Source organism: Dinoponera quadriceps, unplaced genomic scaffold (genome assembly GCF_001313825.1).
Source record: "Dinoponera quadriceps isolate SergipeBrazil2010 unplaced genomic scaffold, ASM131382v1 scaffold717, whole genome shotgun sequence".
NCBI lineage: Eukaryota > Metazoa > Arthropoda > Insecta > Hymenoptera > Formicidae > Dinoponera > Dinoponera quadriceps.
Window position 1 is genome coordinate 2514120 of NW_014555639.1, and position 20728 is coordinate 2534847.

At 40.4% G+C, this 20728-nt stretch overlaps 5 protein-coding genes across 7 annotated transcripts in view; 2 read left to right on the forward strand and 3 right to left on the reverse strand.

The window, feature by feature from the left end:
- Positions 1 to 974: 974 nt before the first annotated feature.
- Positions 975 to 3268, reverse strand: LOC106745008 (transmembrane emp24 domain-containing protein 7). Its single transcript, XM_014620210.1, has 3 exons — positions 3099 to 3268; positions 2407 to 2652; positions 975 to 2327 (listed from the first exon to the last, which is right to left on the reverse strand). The coding sequence occupies exons 1-3, from the start codon at positions 3252 to 3254 to the stop codon at positions 2100 to 2102; spliced, it is 630 nt and encodes a 209-aa protein (XP_014475696.1). The 5' UTR covers positions 3255 to 3268; the 3' UTR covers positions 975 to 2099.
- Positions 3269 to 3706: 438 nt separating this feature from the next.
- Positions 3707 to 7350, forward strand: LOC106745002 (CWF19-like protein 2). The gene is made up of 10 exons (XM_014620201.1): positions 3707 to 4039; positions 4351 to 4773; positions 4852 to 5352; positions 5435 to 5546; positions 5617 to 5750; positions 5823 to 5888; positions 5963 to 6271; positions 6485 to 6640; positions 6823 to 7005; positions 7115 to 7350. The coding sequence occupies exons 1-10, from the start codon at positions 3884 to 3886 to the stop codon at positions 7259 to 7261; spliced, it is 2187 nt and encodes a 728-aa protein (XP_014475687.1). The 5' UTR covers positions 3707 to 3883; the 3' UTR covers positions 7262 to 7350.
- Positions 7347 to 9412, reverse strand: LOC106745004 (NADH dehydrogenase [ubiquinone] complex I, assembly factor 7 homolog). Its single transcript, XM_014620203.1, has 7 exons — positions 9395 to 9412; positions 9164 to 9237; positions 8749 to 9079; positions 8534 to 8641; positions 8184 to 8468; positions 7998 to 8114; positions 7347 to 7907 (listed from the first exon to the last, which is right to left on the reverse strand). Exons 3-7 carry the CDS (start codon positions 9055 to 9057, stop codon positions 7380 to 7382), a joined length of 1347 nt encoding a protein of 448 aa, XP_014475689.1. The 5' UTR covers positions 9058 to 9079; positions 9164 to 9237; positions 9395 to 9412; the 3' UTR covers positions 7347 to 7379.
- Positions 9304 to 11710, forward strand: LOC106745006 (cell division cycle protein 123 homolog). Its single transcript, XM_014620204.1, has 6 exons — positions 9304 to 9542; positions 9644 to 9748; positions 10091 to 10313; positions 10445 to 10567; positions 10680 to 10942; positions 11057 to 11710. Exons 1-6 carry the CDS (start codon positions 9330 to 9332, stop codon positions 11105 to 11107), a joined length of 978 nt encoding a protein of 325 aa, XP_014475690.1. The 5' UTR covers positions 9304 to 9329; the 3' UTR covers positions 11108 to 11710.
- The window catches only part of LOC106745001 (serine-rich adhesin for platelets-like), a 63456-nt gene continuing 54411 nt past the window's right edge, over positions 11684 to 20728 (reverse strand). For all 3 annotated transcript variants that reach the window (XM_014620198.1, XM_014620199.1, XM_014620200.1), the window contains one exon: positions 11684 to 20437. In XM_014620198.1, the coding sequence (XP_014475684.1) occupies positions 18820 to 20437 (1618 nt within the window). In that variant the 3' untranslated portion in view covers positions 11684 to 18819. The remainder of the gene's footprint in view (positions 20438 to 20728) is intronic.

A 20728-nucleotide genomic window follows, 5' to 3' on the forward strand; every position in this document is an offset into this window, starting at 1 on the left:
AGCCATAGAAGAAGAAAGCATTTCTCAAGTAATATGACTCGATAGACGGTCAGCCGCACAATTCCTATATAATAAAACACAGGCCAAGTTCAACAAGCTGTAACTTCAACAAAAATAACGATAGCGAAATGATTCAAAGAGTATTTTGAAGTTTGAAGTCATTATTTTTTATTTATATTAAATGCATGTTATTATTGCTTGTTGCTGATATACATTAAATTAAATAAAAAATGGCAATCGTGCAATTTTCGACTTCACCTTTCAATCGAGTTTTTATACTAATGATTTACTTTTATGAAAAATTTGAAACAAATACATTTTCAAGAGAAAACTACCCATTTTGTTTATTTCTTAGCGAATGTCGTACGCTCATTCATTTGCCTACTGTGAATGATCAAATTCCAAATGCCAGTTTGGTTTTAACTTTGAATAACTCGGCAGAAGAAAATCGAATCGTAATCTGCGGGTGTGCAAATTAAAAGAGAAGATTCATGCTTCCAAATGGAATACATACGTATCACTTATCTGTGATTTTGTATTTACGAGGAGCAACTTGACAAATTTCACAAACAATTTTAGCATTTGGCGATTATGCATTTATACTCATGTAACATTGTAAAAATTAAAATTAAACTATAATTATAAATATATCTGAAAAGCTGGAGATTTTCTGCCGTAAAGTGCTTTTCAAACTACTTCTTTATCATTCAGTCCATTGAATTTTGTTCGTTTATAAAATTAAGGACTCACTCTTTCTTCTAATTAGCTACATATTTAATTATATTATTAAAAAAATATGTTACAAAATGTCCGTACGTAACATTAGAATACTTGCTTATACATTAAAATATATCGAGTTACATAAATATATTAATATAACCACATATGTATATCATACAAGCGAGAGATTAAAGCCCGAATTTCACCATTTTATCGCTTCAAACAGCCAGCTGGAATAAATAATAACTCGAAAATGCTTCAGTGCATATTATTGTACTAGAAGTTTTATTAATTTATTACAAATTCTCACTTTATATAAATCGAGAATGTTGCGAAACGTTCGGCAGTTGCTGCGAGAACGATTCTCAGGTCGACGGTAATACGAGATGTAATTAGCACGAGTAGCGGTTGAAGGTTACAATTTAAAAGCACAACTGCAAATGACTAATTATTTCGCCAACACTCGCCCCGTTTTCCTCATTGATGAATTGCGCTTATCACGTGCAACGCAGCAGAAAGCATCATACGTGGCATGTGCCACATACAAGGTGAAAACATGATGGGCTCGGTAATTACTATCTGTACATGCCGTACGACAGACTTTATCACTACGAGAGACGAACGAAGTGGTGAGTTCCGAGCGAAACGGAGAAATCGCTTAGTCGTATTAAATCGAAACAATGAGCAAAACCACTTTATTTAAGTAACGTCTACCTTGACTGATTGTTTAGATTTGGATAAATAACGGAAGCAACGCGACAAAAACGTCAGAGAACGGGGGGAGGGGGGGGGGAGGAAACAATCAGATCGCTCGGCAATACAACGTATAGGAGATTTTTCGGTACACACGAATATCGTTTAATTTATTATGATACACATTCACAAGTAAGAAGAACACGATGTCCGTGTTTTCAGTGTCCGTTTTACTGTCTCAAGTGCCAGTACATAAGTACAAACTTGAAAACGTCCGTCGAGCAGGGAGATGTAAGGCAAAGTCCTATCGCTTGCACTTCTTACCCTTTCGATCGCTCTGAGCTTTACGCAGGCATTTCCGATGTGTGAAATAGTCGTAGTCTCGGTATGAATCGAACGAGTCCGCCTTCTCAGCTCCTGCTTGTTGAGTTGCAAAGTTCTCCAAGCGTGATTCTCGCGTCGTCGAACCCGCCGGCTGAGAGTTCCACCGAGAGAATGCGACATGTTATATACCGGCAAGTGTCTTACGATGGCACTTCGACCGAGAATCGAAACGACGACGACGGTTACGGCACCGTAAGAACGGACGATCCACCGACCCACAGAGGATCGGATTGTCGATCGCGTAGCTCGATCGCAATCCAGTTCTTCCTTAGTTTCGCTTAGAATTACTTGGCGCGATTGCACTAGTAACTTTGTGAGGGGCTTCGATCCGTGAAGAAGTTTTTCAAGATGAACGTCTGTCCTACGGCGATAAACAGAATGCACACCGTCTCCATCACCGACCACCAGAGCACCCGTTCATTAAGTTCCTCCGCGCGCTTACGACCCTGCGCCTCGCGCAGTCGGTGATGCGTCTGATAATCCAAAATGCTGATCAGATTTTTATGCACTTCCTGTGCGGAAGACTCCATCTGTAAGCAGAATTCGTACGTTGGATGTCGTATTTTCTTGAAACCGCAGGCAAATTTTCTCACGCGAGAATAATCTCACCTGAGTCATGACTGTGACGTGTTCTCCGAGGCCCGGTAACGGCAGTTCATCGCCTACTTGGAAATCCATATAAACCAGCTTGTGCGAATATGTGGAGAATTCATTGCTGAAGCAGGCTTTATATACTCCTGACATGGCTGGTACAAACGAATGTGAATCAAATTGTGTCTTCACTTGTCTATAAATAATTTCCTTATTTGGTGCCTCCAATGTTACATCTACATCGTACTGGCCACCTGTAACCACCTAAAGTACAAAAAAAGAGGTATACTAATTACAATACAGATTTTACAAAGTTCACTCTATCTGCTGGTTTATACAAATTTATAAAACTGGATGGAACAATCTCGGTACTAGTCGAAATATTACCGCTTACCACGTACATTAGCACATATACAAAACCTACCTTCAACTTGTCTGACTTTGACTTAGATCGGTAGAACAGATTTGTATAGTGTTTGTCCATACTGGATACACAGTTTCAGCAAATATAAATATCTTTTTTTTTTTTATAACAAATGACGGAAGTGTAGAAAAGTGCAGCCGAAGCGAACAGATTTGCTTCGGCCACGCAAGCGAGTCGGCGTAGCGTATTGCGCCACGAAATTATCGCGCCGATGTATCGTGAAGTGTTGTTGTCGCGGCGCAAAAACGATCGTAGCGAAAACGCGGTGGGAGCCGGCAGGACGAACCTGAAATTCCAATGTGGACGAAACGTTCTTCTCAATCTCCTGGTAGAAGCACTCCTTGGCATTGTCAGCCAGTTCAAAGGTTAGCTCGACGCCGCCCGTGAGCAGGAGTGTGGCGAACAGCGAGACGAGCAACAGCCAAGTAGACCAGCAGTCCATTCTGACAGTCAGTCGGACGAGTCACTTTGTCACCGCGTGCATTTACAATCCCGAGCAAGAATCACCGATGACTGACCGCGTACACACCTCGTCTCTTCAGTGGCGATCACCTTCGATCCGGCGAAGGATTCTATCCAAACAAGCTATTTTAACGTGGCCGGATATCGGCGGCCCGACGTTACCCGCGCAGCTGCGGAAACGACTATAATCACGTCGCCGGCGGGCAAATTCGAACTGCGCGCGTCCCCACCATTGAATCGAACGATATCTGACCGATTCAACTACACTTTGTGCACTCGGAGAGAAACAGTCGTGCGTTCGAAAGAGAGGAATATCGAAAAAAGTTTACGCATTCTTGCCAGTGTCCTGTTATGCGTGTTTACGTTTGCGATATGTGCGGGATCCGCACATTCTAGTATTCTAGTATTTAATCCCTGATCTCTTTCGATTTTTCTGCAAGGGGAAAAGTACATAGGTTGTACAAATGTAAACAGATGTAACCTTACATATTGATATTCAAAGTTGAAAAATTTAACAAGAGTTATAAGTATCAGTTTGTTGTTTGAAAGCCAAAGTTGATTATTAAGACATTGTAATATAGAATTTCTATTCTAATTTGCGACTTTGCGATGCATAACAACGAGTACGTAAAGACAAGCCACAGTGATGACTTTGTTTCGCACCTAAGTAAAAAATCTAAAAAGTCCAAGGTAAAGAAAACCAGTAGAATGGAAAAGAAAAAGTATAAGAAAAAGCAGAAGTACTCTACATCGTCTTCAAGCAGTGTGAGTATGAAAAGCTCTTTAATTTCAATTCGTTATCATGAAGAAGAGAGTCTTATTTCTACCTGGGTCTTTTCTAACATCTCTGATAACCAATTTTAAGATAAACTCAAGCTTTGTTAACATCTATTGCTCTAAGTTAACACTATGTTATTGTTTGTTCCATTTTTTTAAAACAAAATGTAGAATAATACAATATATATAATAAATTCTTAATTCATAAAAGTATACTTAATGCATTTTAATTTTATTTACATTTCAGAGAAATTTTGTTTCTTATCATAATCATAAAAATTGTGCAATATATCTCATAGGAAAGCTCTGGCAGTGACACATTGGAATGGGTGGAGAAAACCAATGAAAACCAAATTTCTTCCTACACTACTGAAAATTCTGTTGATAGCAAAGCACAAGAAAAGCAGCCGGAAAGAGATGAATGGATGAACGTAGAAAGTTTTCTTCCGTGTACATCCAAGTCAGAAATGAAGAAACAAAAACCTGATATAAAAGAAAAGAGCAAAACACAGAACCTTCTGGATAAACCAGGTCAAAGTGACAAAGAATTAAATCCATACTGGAAGGATGGAGGTAATGGATTACCTCAAAATAGTTCAGGAAGATTTGATAATCAGTTGATTCCTGATGTAAACTGGCTAAAAAAGAGTCTTCGTCGCGCTGAGGAACAAGCTTTTAGAGATGGTAGAAGTCTAGAGGATGAAGCTGCAGAACGCTGGGGTGTAAGAAATAATTATTACAGTGTTATAGTAATTAATACAGAATATTGCTAAATCCATAAATATTTTTTTTTTATTCAGTCTCTGGAAACTATACAATCGATGATAGCAAAAGCGGAAAGAATGTCAAATTTTGAACAGGACAAATTCCACCATAAAAGATCGTACAATGACAGAAATAAGAAAAGTTCGTGGAGAACTTCCAGTTCAAGAAACTACTCGAGGTCTAGATCTAGGTCCAGATCTAGAAGCAGAGAGCGAACTGGGAAGTATAGCACACACTATTCGTCACAGAGCGCAAAGAAAAAGCGAGTGTATCAAAGACCAAATGAAAATGACGATTGTTATCAGCAAGTTGCATGCGCGTCTAGCAGCAGCCGTGTAAAAAATTGGAAAAGAAATAAAGATGATGATAGAAAATGTGAATCTGAATCATTCTCCTCTAGTTCAAAGGAAACCAATGCCGATAGAGTTAGTGATGCGAGCGAGGCGGTTAAAAGCGAAAATGCGGGTGTTTTGTCAGAAGCAGAGATGAACAAGCTGGGAGCAAGAATTATTAAAGCTGAAATAATGGGTGATGAGGTACATATGTTTTGATATTATTTGCTTCTCTTTTTATATTCTTTGATTTCACATTCGTTAGAATAATTTTATTCCTTTGTAGCAATTGGCAGCTCAACTTAAAGATCAGTTAGAACAAGCCAGGAAACTCTCTGCAACAAACAAGGCCGTTGCGCAAAAAGAAACTGTGATTCTTACAAGAACAGATGCAAAAGGTATGGGTTTTTTTTTTTTCAAAGACGAAATGATTTTCATGTCGTGACTATATGTGGACTTTTGTATTAGGTATCACAAGACCATGTCCACCTAGAAGTGGGACTACGGAAAGTCATGGAAAGAAGAGAATTGTGGAAACACATGTTTCCGGCGTAAGAATACACCATTTCGCGGACGATGACAAATATTCCTTACATGAAATGGTAAGTATAACCAAACAGATTGATATATATCTCGGAGAAGATCCAGTAACTTATTGTAAATTTCCATCCCAGTTTCAACGAGAGAAAGGAAGATCGGCAAATGAGGACGAAGCGATGTTCACTAAATTCGCTTCCAGGGTAAATTGATGGACCGAATTTTATGTTGCCAGCGACTTAAAGGAAAGTTTTCTACTTAAATTCTCCTTTTACAGGGTACAGATCACATGGACGATATATTCGAGCGAGAAATCACACGATCGGATTTGGAAGCGAAGGATGATAAGCGCGACCGTATGCGTGCGATTAAGGAGCACAAGGATCTATCCAAACGTCTGGATAACTGTTGGTTGTGCCCCGACTCAAAGAATATGTTAAAACACATGGTTGTTACGATGGATTCCATGATTTGCTTGAGCCTACCTGCTCGTGCTTCCTTGACTACTGGTCATTGTATATTGACGCCTGTACAACATATAGCGTGTCAATTGCAATTGGACGAAGACGTGTGGGACAGACTCAAGGTAATTGTTCATTGCCATATTTAAAAATAAAATCTCCGGCAAGATGACAGTTGAGCTTACAAAATTTCTCGATCTCGGAATGCTTCCAAATTTTAAGCCTTCCATTAATGAAAACCACAAAGAAATAGACACTGAGCTTTTTGCTTCGACAAATACAGAGCTCACCTTATCAGAGGACCAACTATTAATCCTACTCAAATTATAATTTTATAGGAATTGAAGAGAAAATTAACGACAATATTCACGAGCGAAGATTTGTATCCGGTATTTTTTGAAGTATATAAAAAGCGACGCAGATTTTCGCACATGCAATTGGAATGTGTCCCGTTACCTACAGACATTGGTGAATCAGCACCGATGTATTTTAAGGTAAGCACACATGTCACCTTATCGTAATATATCTATACGTAATGAATAAGGTGAAATCCATTTGGAAGCGAATTCTAAAAACATGTGACATTATTGAAACTTTAATACAAATATTACCGCAGAATCAATAATGAGTTTACGTATGATGCGTCTGTGTACATTTTTCGGCGTTCTTTTTGCAGAAAGCATTGTTGGAATGTGAAACCGAATGGTCTATGAACAAGAAAGTTATTGATTTAAAGAGTAAAGATGTACGGCATGCAGTCCCAAATGGTCTGTCGTACTTCGTGGTAGAGTTTGCTTCGCATCCTGGTTACGCTCATGTGATCGAGGACGAGGAAATGTTTCCTAAGAATTTCGCCGAGGTGAGACGCACATACACACAAAGAATTATTTCCACTCGCAAAAATGTTTTAGTTTTTCATATGAATATGAATTAACATGTGTAATCATACTTTTTTTTTTTAATTGTAGGAGATAATAGGTGGAATGTTGGATTTAGATTGCAATTTATGGCGGAGACCAAAAAAACAAAGTTTCGATGAGCAAAGAGTAAAAGTGTTGGAATTTACAAAAATGTGGAAAAAATATAATTTTTCGCAAGGAGATAACGCTACTTGAACTTGTATAAACTTGTATAGGATCTAATCTGGAGATGCTCTATATATATCTTTAATATTTAAATAAAAGAGACACACACACACACTTAATAATTTAATTTAATTTTTATTAGTTCATTTCAATGAGAGTCTGCTTTACCTCTTGGCTTCACCTCATCTTCCCCGAATCCTACTACTGGCCATTTTGTTAAATGGTCCTTTAAAATAAATGGAAAAAGAGACAATACCTTGAAACAACTTCCCATTTTATCTTCGTCGGTTATCATGTGATATCCTGACTCAATTTGTTGCTTTTGAGCGCTGGTAGCGTTTTGTAACAGCATTTTTAACCGTAAATCAATGCCAAGACTTTTCAAAAATCTTTTTTGCGTCACTGGACCAAACGTGATTAATCTATTATCTTTCTGTGCGATCTCTTTCATTGATAAGAAGTCAACATCAGCAGTCAGATCTGCAGTTCCAGGCTTCAACAAAGGATCGTGCAATTTATGCCGAGAAAATGCACGAAACGTATCACTCTTTTCTCTCTCATGACCATAATCAATAACTAGCGCAAATCCTCCACATTCCCATAAAAATTGAGACATGTAGTCCATTATAACAAAACACTGTGGACTTATCTCCACATGATCTCTTCTTTCATTCGGCTGGAAAATATCGCTTTTATATATAATCATATATCTAATTTTATCGTTTATAAAATGTAAATTCATGATAATGTAAGATCGAATGCTTACAGACAAGTATACTTTGCAAGCGGCTGTAACTGTTTGTGAAAGCACGTATCGAAATTTCTCCTCGTTTGTTTCTTGTACTATATCTATTAAGATCTCCCTCCAACCTTTATCAGTTTTCTGAAATCAAAATGTTGCAATTCACATGACATTTCTGCATCTTACATATTAATATCCTGTTCTTGATACCTGAAACTTGTGTATTGGCAAAGCATCAAAAAACTCGTGTGCAACGAATATGCTAAACTTTCTAGGGACGTCGTTGACAGAATAATACCAATATATCTTTACTCCTCCATTTTTTGTAACACCCTCTCTATAATGCATTACAGATGAAGTTTCCTTTTTACTAGCTGTTGGTCCGTTGTCTCTACTTTCTGTACATAATCTTTCTGCTTGAAGCTGGGATAGCGCAGGGCTAATTTCAACCAGATGAACCGATACTTTATCCAAAAGATTAAACTTCTTGAACACCTGGAATATATAGTTCTTAAAATTTTACACTTATACGATTGAAATTTAGAAAAATAAGAATATACCCGTAATATATCACTGATTAGGGTGCCTCTTCCTGGACCTAATTCCACAAGTTGAATAGGTCCATTGCTAATTTTTCTCCATTCATTGATCATCCAGATCGCTATGATCTATCAATAACAATTAACATAGTCTCTTTTTGTGTAATAATTTCTCTCTAATGCTTTATGAGAAAATAATCACAGATGAAATAAACCCGATGATAAAGATTACATACTTCTCCAAAAAGTTGGCTGATTTCTGGAGAAGTTGTGAAATCTCCTTTCTGACCGAAAACATCTCTAGTCATGTAATAGCCTGCAATAGGATGAATCAAGATCTCCTTCATGTATTCTGCAAGTGTTATGGGGCCGCATGCCAATATTTTTGCGTATAGTTGTCGATACAGGTCCGACTTTTTACTGTCTGTACTGTTCCCTGAGTATAACCTCTTAAATACAGTTTTGTCTCCAAAATATCCCATTTTTGTATCCACCGTTCGAAGAATATTAACACATCTTTCGAGTGTACGAGATATTTTAATCATGTTGCGTTGCAAAATCCTGTGACTTTTAAACGTTTAAATTACGGATAATAAACTACTTATTATTTAAACTATTATTACTACTATTACATTTAATATTGCTTCTTACCGATTGGCATATCGTCGGTACGACAGATAACTTAACCTCTATCAACTTTTTGCTCAAAACTCTCGGAATTTTCTCTACGCGCAGAAACGAATCAACTGTGAATATATATAAATATTTCTTTTATTACAATTAAAACGCAAATAGGGGAATACAGAGTTTGAAAAGTATGGTGAGCGGTTGGAAATCGACGTGTTCCTTCTCTCATTGGTATCCAATATTCAGAGATGATACCTTGAAGGCTACGATACTTCACGTTCCCAGTGATATTTTGAAGTACTTGGAACACGACAAGTTTGTACTGCCGCTCGAGACGATGAGATTATCATTGCCAAAAAATTCAGAATGGAGCGATGGCTCACCGGTAACCAGTGAGGGTGAGGTATTTGTTGATTCTCTTCATTGAAAGAATAATCCACGCACGGGCGGGCTAAAATTAAACAGACTGAAGAAACTACAAGGATCTGTTTATAAACATCGCAGGAGACGGACTATCAACCGACATTCCCCAACTTCAGTCAGAAAATACAAGATGTTCTGGATGAATATAAAGCAATATTTATCAAGGGCAATTGGAGTTCACCTATGGTAAATATTTTTTAATAATGTATTATTACGTTGCAGTAGATTCAGTCATTTTTAGAAAAACATTCTACCCAAATCTATTCCTTTTGGCAAATATAACGAATAACACATAACATACAATTATATAAAAGTCATTAATAATATTTTATAAAATAAGTTAATATGTCTTTATGCATATTTTCCACGTGTTGTAACTGTAGATAAAAAATTGTTCCAATCTGATTATCTTTGTGTGTCTTACTATATTGAGCTGTATTCATTAACAATTGTGGCTCAGCAGAGATTATTTGTATCAAATTGAGTCGAATGTACTTTGTAATGTATTCACATATAGCCATCTTATAGGATGCAGTGTGGATCGTTCCGACAAGAACTCTCAAATGTAAGACATTGGAAGAAGTCTATCTACTACTAAAGAGTTCCGATAGAATTGCCAAAGACTTGAAAAATGCAAGATCTCTACAGGATCACAAGAGTCCTTTATCATTTTGCTTGGTGTTGAAGGAATGGCAGGATATCAACCCTTGCACAGAATTCCGCTGCTTTGTCATGGACAACGAGCTCATTGGTAATTTATCACAACTTTTCGCAATTTCTTTCATCAACTATTAAATTTTATTCAATATCAACTGCTCTTGCGCATCTCTGCCTTGTTGTTACAAAGTCAACTTTTGCAATAACAAATTGTATCTTATGCAGCTATAAGTCAAAGAGACATATCGCAGTACCACAAGTCCTATGAGTCAGAAAAATATAGTATACAGACAGACATCAAGAGTTTTTTTTCGGAGCGCATCAGAAGCAGATTTCCGCTGCGTAACTGTGAGTAGCGTTCTACCAAGGTTCAATAACAATATCCGAATTGTCTCATTCTTTTACGAGCGATTATCATCGTACGTATATTCATCGCCCATAGAATCATTTTCTCTTGCAGATTCCTTCGACGTCATTCGATTTAAGAAAGATCACGTGAAAATAGTGGATTTCGGTCCGATGGACGAAACGTCGACAAAGGGAACGCTTTTCACGTACGAGGAGTTACAAGAACGTACGAACGATATTTCGCCGGAGTTTCGATTCATCGGAGAGAAAATGGGCATTCAACCGAAGCTTTCCACGCACTTTTGCATTCCGCAAGAGATCGGCGAGTTTTTCCGGTCGGGCGACAACGCCTCGTTGTTGGATATCATTCAGAGAGTACGTCTTTCAATCGATTGAGGAATATGCATGCGACACTTGGCGACTTACTTTAATATTATCTTAGACTCGTGTTAACGCTTAATTAATGTTTTCATTCATCTTAAATTGCAGGAAGTGGAAAATCAACGGAAAGAGGCCGAAGACGCTTCGGAAAGTACCTGATGTGTATGCAGCGGTGAGAGAAAGGTTTCTCAACGTACGTATGAGTAGCACAGCCGAGGCTTCCTCACGCACGCGTATACGACAAATTAAACGAGGGAGTGTAAATTATCGCGTCGACGCACGACTGCGTTATCCACTCCGAGAGAAATTGATGTTTACAAGAGCAATGAGCTAATAAATATTGGTTAGCACAACGAATTGCATTCTATATATGCTCCTTTATATGATATTACAGTTCATCTCTTCGTTATAGAACTTACATTCTGTGATCAAAATCAAATGTAACGGCGATGTAAGGATCGATCGAACTTGTTCAAACTACTTTTACTCGCGATAAATTATTAGAGATTCTCAACTCGATATTCTTCACTCTCTCTCTCTCTCTCTCTCTCTCTCTCTCTCTCTCTCTGTATATATATATATCAAGTCTTAAATTTAAGAAGAGAAATTTACCTGTTACCTCCAGGAATATCGCAAACTTTCGTCGAAAGATTCGAGCCAATGGATAATGTTGTGTGTTGTGCGCGTGTGTATATGTATGCGTCGTGTCGTGTGAATGAATGTACACCGACAGAATGTTTAAATACAGAACTTTCACTTTTATTCTGCCAGACCCTTTTTCTATCATTACATTACATAAAACGATTAAAGGCTATCCTACCGCTTGAAAGAATTATCATAATATTGCAGTATTTTTCGAGCCATCGACCTTTACCGAGCGACGTCCCTTATATAGAAAATATGTCTTGTTTATGTACAATATGCAATCCTTAATACTTCAGTTTTTTGAAAAAGGATCTTCGATATATGTATCTCCGGACAAGTTAATACGTACTGTACAGTCATATCCACGGAGAGTATTTTCATCTTTCTTTTTCTCTCTTTCTTGCCCTTCTCTTTCTCTCTCCTTTTTTCTCTCACACATACACACATACACGCGACACTCTCTCCGTTTTACTTTCTCTCCCTTTCATTCACATCTCGTTTCTCAATTTCCACAGAAATAAATCCATAGGATCGGTCAGCTACTGCTGTGTGCGATTTTATAACTTTTGACTGGACCACAATTCTTGAAAACCGATCCTGTCCCCGCAAAACGATCCTGCAGCTTCTCGCATCGCGTTTCGGATTCTGCATGTACAATATAGTCAAGGATTAAAGACGAGAAATGCAAAATTAAAAGAGAACATTTTTCTAAAAAATCCCTCGTAAAAGAAAGCTTGGAAAGCCTTATGCGTGTGTATATATATATATATATATATACATATATATACACACACACAGCATACAGCATATCTATTAAAAAAATATAGTAACTTTTATAAATTAAATATTAGCAATCGTGCATAGATATTGTTTACATCATACGTGGATGTATAGTTATACCTTGATAAAACCACAGAATCACGAAATTATAAAATCAGAACCAGAAAGAAAAATACATCTCTTTGGCTACCGCTTAAAAAAAATATATATATATATAAAGTGATCCTTTACGAACATTATAAAATGATTCTCTATTTTCTTCTCTGACATTGTGTATTGAAAATAATTGTAGAAATGTAACGATCTTAAGTACCGACGAGTGTTTCTTTATGTTTTACATAACAAAATCACGTATCTCAAGCATATTCTACAATAAAGTAAAACAAAGACTTCCAAAACTACAGTTAATTCTATGTTGCATATTTTTGTATGTATATCTAATTTTACTCCTGAACGTTTAACAAAACGAAAGGCTGAATGTTGACCGTGCAATAACTCAGTTTGACAGCTTGATAAAACGAACACAAAAGAGAAAAGGAAACATATTCGAGATAAGTACAATATGTAGTACGATGATGAAAGTTGCAAAGTCGCTTCGCGAAATGAAACCCTATTTTCCATTGTCTGCGAGCAAAATACATCTCGTCGCTCCCTCGTTATTTGGAAAGCTCTTCCACGTCAGTCGCGGTTGTAATTTGTGCATCAGTTCCTCGTTCAATGTACACGCAAATACCATGGTTGAATGGGTTTTACATAGAAGGTACCAAACGCCATCAAACCCAAGTCTGAGAAATAAGAAACGTTACGAGCGATCGAGTGATTTCTCTGAAGAAACGTGCGCGTGCGATACTATTCTGCGAGAGCAATCACTCAGCATAGAGCCGTTCTCAAAACTATCAATTAAAGTTGATTAATCTCTTCCACCCTCTCTTCTCACATAGAAGAATTAGAAGAAGGTAGATGCAATGAGAGTTGAATTTTTTTTATAACTTTATTTTAACCGGTTTTCTTCCAATTGCTTAACAAACCAATCGTTGGATTTGGAATTCTCCACTGTAGCCCGCATAATATTAAGTATAAATAAATAATAACAGTTTTAATATGGCATATTAGTCATATCAATTAATAATTTCTACTATTGATTATTATTAATTATATGGGTATGCGTGAGATATAATTACAATATTATAAATGTACAGTTGAACGGATGTGTAAAAGTACGAGAACGGCTAATCGTCTTTTTTTTTCTTTTCTACGTTCCCCTAGATTCTCTGTTTTTCACACATTCTAAGATAATAGCAGTCAGTATAAGCATCTGCGGAAAGTGACGAAACGTTGTGACGTTCGTCGTCGATGAACGAGACCGGGGCTCAACTATTGGCGCTTGGTTCCCTTTACATAAAAACCTTCAAATTTCTCAACAAATTCCGGGAGGTGTTCCTTCTCGAGATCGCAAGGGCGCTCACTCAGCGCGTCACGTCCTCGAGAGAGACACTTGGTACAATTTTCTTACAGTGTATATGTATAGAGCGGAGTATGTACCAATCTAGTAGAAATGTTTTCTCTCCGCATTTATCGCTTCGTTTTTTTCCCCTTCCACTCCATTAATTATTCGTTATGTACACAGGAGCGCGCTTCTTCGGAGATCACTGTACCACCGGTCTTCATCTGTCCGTATGTTCAATCAATTTTTCTCTCAGGATCGTATATATAACGCCGTTATTCATCTCGTCCTCGTTCTCCGCTCACTTTTTACGCTCAGATTATGCGCCTCAACTGATTTGTGCTAAACGACAATACGTAGTTTAATGAATGTACGTTTTGCAGGTGTACGGCCGTTCGCTCGTCCGAGAATCTCTCTCTCTCCCTTCTTCGTCTCTCACATTCTTCCCGTTCTTTGCTCATTCGCACATGTATTTGCGCGCATTTACAATCGCTCGCTCGTCGCTCTTATTACACGTCGCTCGTCTTAATGATACTAAAGTGACGCACAATACTCGCATTATTTTTTTCTTTTTTCGCGCGTTTCCTTTCACTCATTTCTTCACTCGCACTCTCTCGCTCTTTCTCTCGAATACTGGTAGGGTGTTGAGTGACAAAAACAGTGTAGTCTTAACAAACATATGATACAAAAATTCTTAAGTTATCGCTTAACGGCCAGTGTAAAGCGGATTGTTTATTTTATCATCTTCTTTCCTCTCTTTCTCTCTCTTTAAGTACCTGAAGAAACTAGCTTTGGAAAATCTCGCCACAATCCTCGAAATCAAAGATCGAGACCGGTGAAATCGCAATGAGGTGAAGCATCACGATGCGCTCCGGACGCGCAAAGACGATGTCTTTGTTCATCGGTGACAATCGTAAAAAGCCGCAGAATTACCCTCTTTTAGCGTGTCCTCGGTAAATCGCAAACCGGTAAAAACCACCAAGCAACGGTGGCGTTACATCAATGTTGCAATCTTCCACTCAACAATGTAACTGTTACAAACGACCCGAGTCGCATTATTGAGCGGGAGACGATGACATTGATGTAACGTTCGTCGCGATTACACCGGCATCAATTCTCGCTTTAAATCCGATTCTGTGCATTTCCTCTTTTCTGTCTCTTTTTTTTCTCCGCTCCGTCGCTTCCTTCCTCGAGTCCGCCTTGGATTTGCCTTACAACGACGAAGACTACATACCCCTCTATGATAAATGCGATTGGTACGACTAAATTGGGTGGCGAAAGGCCAGACTATCACCGACGAATCGAGTGTGGCACGCGCGTGCCGTCCGTCCACGGACACGCGCGCGCGAGCTAGAAGCTATCTCTCTCCCCAACACGTTCCATTCAAAAAATACGCATATCTCTATTTGGTGCGAGACATTCGCTCGAAATTTTATACACGCGGAGACGACGACGACAGCACAACGTCTCTCCGTCTATCTTTTCCTGTCTCTCTCTTTCACATACACGCACGCACTCACACACGCATGCATACACATACATACGCGCAATCTTTCCTCTCTTCACTTTCTAATATACAGGAAGATAGAATTCGCCTCTTTACTTCTTTTCTTAGCGTGGGAATAAATAGACTGAACTTGGGGCAGTCTCGCTGACCGCCTTTCGCTTTATACAAATGGCTCAAGTGGAAACGCGCGATTCCCTATTTCTTTCTTCAAGGGACATACGTCCCTCACGATGAAACGAAGAAAAATATTCGAGGATTTCGCGGAAGAAAGCGCACCATAAATCGGAGAATCGGTCTACGGGAAGAAAAACGTGCGTTTGACACAGACACACACACACACACATGCGCGCAGAGACACCCAGAGATCGATTCGTCGGATCGAAATGACGACGTCAAATAGATAGATCTTTTTCTGCTTAATAACATTGAAGTCGTTAGACAAAAGATTCGCACACGCGAATTCTTTCTCCGTAGACCGCTTCGGTATTTCGCGCTTCAAACTCTTTCTTGGCGTGGAAATAAATAAAATGGGATAATACAAACTCCCTCTTTTCCCTAAACGCATACAAAGTGGAAATGCAACTTTATCGGGATCTTCTTGCCCGCAATAAAACGAGATCGAGGAAGAAAACGCGAGTAATATAAACGAAGCGCCGAGCAACGAAGTGGGACGCAATGCTGTGCGCGACGCGCGAGCGATTGTGAATTCGTCGTTCGAAAGTTCATCGGATAAAGATTTCCAAGCTTTTATTTGCAAAATGTAATCGAGAGAAATATGCGCGGGTTAAACTAGAAAGATTAAGCGCACGAGGTAGATACCTTCTTGCTTGTCTGTTCCAATCGAATGGGGAACCGGAAAAAAAACGTGATTCGTGACAATTTTCACACTCTCGCATTGCTATCGCGAAGTGATTGTGCGTGTTTATGTGTATGTGTATGTGTATCACATATGTTCGCGGAAAAAAAAATTATATATATAACCATGCTACTCAGCGTTGGCGTACGTGCAGAATATGTAAACCATCACGCGGTAACACAAAACAAATTAAAAGAAAAAAAAAACGAAAAATCGAAAAAAGAATAAAATAAAAAAAAACCATCGCTCATTGTGTGTTCGCCCATTCATTGAACCGTCCGTTTATACAAAATGATATGATTCGTATCCAAGCCGGCGAGTATCGCGGCACCCTTAAACAATTTGACTCTTCGTCGTTCTGTGCTCCCCCCTGCTGTATCTAAAAATATTCTACCACAAAATAGCGTAATGACTCGCGTCTAGATGACCGTATGATCTTCCGTTTCGCGACTGATCTTTAAGCTCACACTAAATCAGAGAAAGAAGCTTTTACATTGGTTTTCTCTTAGTGTCTGGTTGTGACCTGCATCAAATATATAATAATAATAATAATAATAATAGTAATAATAATAATCATCATATAGAATATCGATCTGGCAAAATCTATTTACATCTAGATAAAGAATTAAAAGGATCACCTAAACATCTCGAATTTTTACTGGAATTCCCCGGAAATTAAGAAAACAAAATGAAAAAGAGAGATCCACAGAGCTATTAGAGAGAGATTGGTTTAATTATAGTTTACATATTCTATACGTATATAATGTATGCTACTCACCCGCACCACATCGATTTATTACGCGTTTCCGTCAAACACACATCTACTCGAAAGAGCCTTTGGTTCATATCACGTAACGACACTATTCACAGGAACGTTACATCTCGGTTATTTGAAGCTACGATTTTTTTTAAATCCTTGCAACATCGAAAGAGAACAGAAAAAGGGAGAAAGAATAAAACGACGAGTTTTTCTACATATGTATATATGTATATATATATATATATATATGTATGTATATATGTATATTGCGTCGGGGCAAAATTTGTGGAATGGATATCAGCTTTTAACGACGACGACGACGACAACGACGACGACGACGGCAACGAAACTAATTGAATGAATTCCCGCGTAGCTCCCGCGCAGCCTATCCCGTTCGCGAGACTTTACAAGAGTTACAGATTTCGAGTTAATCCACACAAGTTAAGATCGCAGCCATTCTCACATGTCACCACAACAGCATACGGAAATACGATATAAACCTGTCATCCTTGAGAAACCAAGTGAAGCATTTTTGTACTAAAGTGCAGCGATATATAATATTATGTATACTTTTTAATGAATTATACCTACGTAATGTACAATTGTGATTTTTTTTACACGCACCATGACAAGGTATGGTCGGGCCGTACAACAGACAGCTTGTTAGAATGATTTGTAGAACGTTATTGCGACATCTTCTTCATCTCTCTTTGTTATTATACTTCGTATTTGAGTCGTGCATATATTTATTTTTACTTTATTATTATTATTATTATTACATTACTATATTATTATTATTATTATTATTATTATTATTATTCAATTAATCCCGTATCTCAAGCGCCGTTTAAGAGCAGAGCGCCGAAAGTTTGTAGCGCGACAATTTCTCCTCCTTTTCTCCTTTCCCTCCCTCTCTCCCCCCCTCTCTCTCCCTCTCTCTCTCTCTATCAAGTTAAAGTTATACAGATGCACAGGTAAGCATTACACGAAAGGCAAAGACGATGTATTCCAAAGAAACTGCACGCACCCTCTCTCTCTCTCTCTCTCTCTCTCTCTCTTCAACTATATCCTATAATTTTTCTCGGAGAGACTCTAGTATTATTTGTCTATTCAGTCTGGCCACACCGTGTTACAACGTGGAATAGCTTCATTCCGTCATGATAGAGACATACTGTATAGGTTTGAATTATATAAATTCAGGCTCTTTTAGTCTGTGCGAGGGTTCTATCAACGATCTCTCGTTACGATTTCGCTTATTATTTCACTTAATGCTTTGTTCAACACCGGTCCGCTGCCTGTTTCTCTCGTCGCAGAGCTTGACTTGACTAGATTGCGTCGCTAAACGGTCCTTAACGATTTAAATCTAAGTCTGCCATTCATAAATGATCTCTATATCTTACATCTAATATAGTAGTAATTAACATCTAATGGTAGAGAAGGATGATCCGCTACTGTTATCGACGCGAGAATTCTAATTAAATCGTACCGCCCATCATCTCTCTGTCTCCTCCCTTGCAAACACGCACGCACGCACACAACGCAAGTATACGCACAACAACGTAAATTGAATTCATCGTTGAATTAAAACGCGCACCTCTCGACTGAACCTACGCAGCAGCGGTCAAATGTTTTCGGCGGAACTAAGCCGCGTCTATTGCGCGCGCGTTTCTAATATTTACAGTCAGCCATCGTCGCGGCTTCGGCAAAAAATCCGTTACCGTCCGAAGCGTATTCCTCTCGGTCGAAGACAAGGACGACGCGCCGTCTTGATTTTTCGCCTTCCCTTCGCTTCGGATCGAACGGGGGACGAGGCGCCGCCGACAGTAGTGATATAGCGACAAGACGTTGCTGCGGTGCGAACGCTCGATCTACGCTAGGACTACCTCTTCTTCACGGACTGCTTCAACAACAGCCGTCTCTTCAGCTTCGGCTGATCCGACTTGACCGTGGTGGTGGTGATGGTGGTGGTGGTGATGGTGGTGGAGGTAGTGGCGGTGGTGGTAGCGGCGGTAGCAGCCTTCTTCTTCGGGCGCTCGGGCGAGCCGTTGCAGCAGGCGCAACCCTTCTTCACGTGGCCGCGCAGACTGGACCGCCTGGCGCGGCAGTCGGTCGAGAGGACGATGTTGCTCGTCTCGTCCTCGGAGGCCTCCGACGTCTTGTCGCTCGACACCACCATCGACTCGGCGGCCTTCCGCTTCGTCGGCACCGTCGCCTTGTTGCCCCGGTTCAGCAGCATCCTCGCTGCGTTCTGCACGTTCTTGTCCTTCTTCTTCGTATAGGTGCAGCGCCGGTCGAGGGACTTGAAGGTCGGCGGCGCGCTGTCCTCCAGGCCGTTGCTCAGAACGCTGTCCTCCGGCTGGCTGGCGATCGACTCGCTGACGCTCGAGTCCTCGTCGTCGCTGCTCGACCTCGTGCGCTCCGACATCGGGCTCTCCCACGCCATGTAACCCATGCTCCGCACCTTCGACGACGCCAGGCGCTTCTTGTTGGCGTACGTGTACTTGTTGTGCGTGGAGAGCAGCGGGCCGGCGTTCGTCGACAATGGCGACAAGGGCGACGGTATGGTGACGTCCGCGGTGTTGGCGCTCAGCAGCGTGAGACTCTCGTCGCCGGAGCTCGCCGCCGAGATGTTGTTGACGTTGATGCTGGGCGGCAACGACTCCGAGTCGAGGTCGATGTCGAGCTTCATGTTAGACGGGATGCTGGACACGCTACTGGGCGTGCCCTCCTTCGAGCCGCGCCTCGAGATCAGCTTGACGCGGTGGCTCGTCGCGTCCTTCGACGAGTCGTTCTCGAGGTGCGCTGGCGACAGCCGGGACATGTCCGAGTTGCTGTTGGACGCCTCGTCTTGGCTCAGGTTGTCCAGCGCGAGTCGCATGTGCTTCGTCGGCTTCTCCGCCGCTTTCAGCTTGCTCTTCTTCATCGGGTCCATTATTCTCGCGCGTTTACTCGCGCTCTTCTTGCGCTCCTTCATCTTGCTGAAGTCGCCGATCGGACTGGCGTCCCGACTGCCGCTCGACGAGTCGAGCGCGCGGTTGTACAAGCTGTTGTACGGCTTCATGCCCAGCTGTTGGCTGCAGGTCGCGTCCTGCGAGGAATGATCGTACGACGGCGAGTGGTTCGTGTCGAACAGCAGGTCCGCCTCGGGGAACAAGTCGCTGGTGCTCGGCTCGTCGACGCCCAGGTCCTCGCACTCCTCCGACAAGCTCTTCTGCAGCTTCAGCTCGTACGTCGCCGCGGCCTTCCTCTCGATCCTATGCTGCATCAAGTCGATCCTCGACATGTCCAGCCTCGGCATGTCGAGCCTCGGCATATCGAGCCTCGGCATGTCGAGTCTCGGCTTCATCATACTGCTCTTGTTGCTGTACGGCTCCAGTGTGTGATTCATAAAGTACTTCTTCGTGTTGGACTGATAGGTCTGCCCGCTCGCCATCTCAATGCTGTGCCCCTTGTTGATGATTTGCAACACGCTCTGTACGTTCTCCGTGTCGCTGTCCCTGGAATTAGGGATGGGTATTCGATTTCTCTCGTTCTTTCTTACGATCCAACGTCACCGTGGAATTATTTCTAACAACTAATGTCGAAACGAGTTCTTTCTTTCTTTCTGCGTCGTTAAATCTGACCGTACGGTCTCCCGAAGTGTCTAGGGAGCCAGGCAAAATCGCGAAAAAACAAATAGAAAACAATTGCAAACACCACCGGTGGGCCATGTCGAAGACTGTCTTTTCACAGCTATTACAAGTTGCAGAGATAGATAAGAACTTTGGGGCCTTGCGACGTTAACCTTT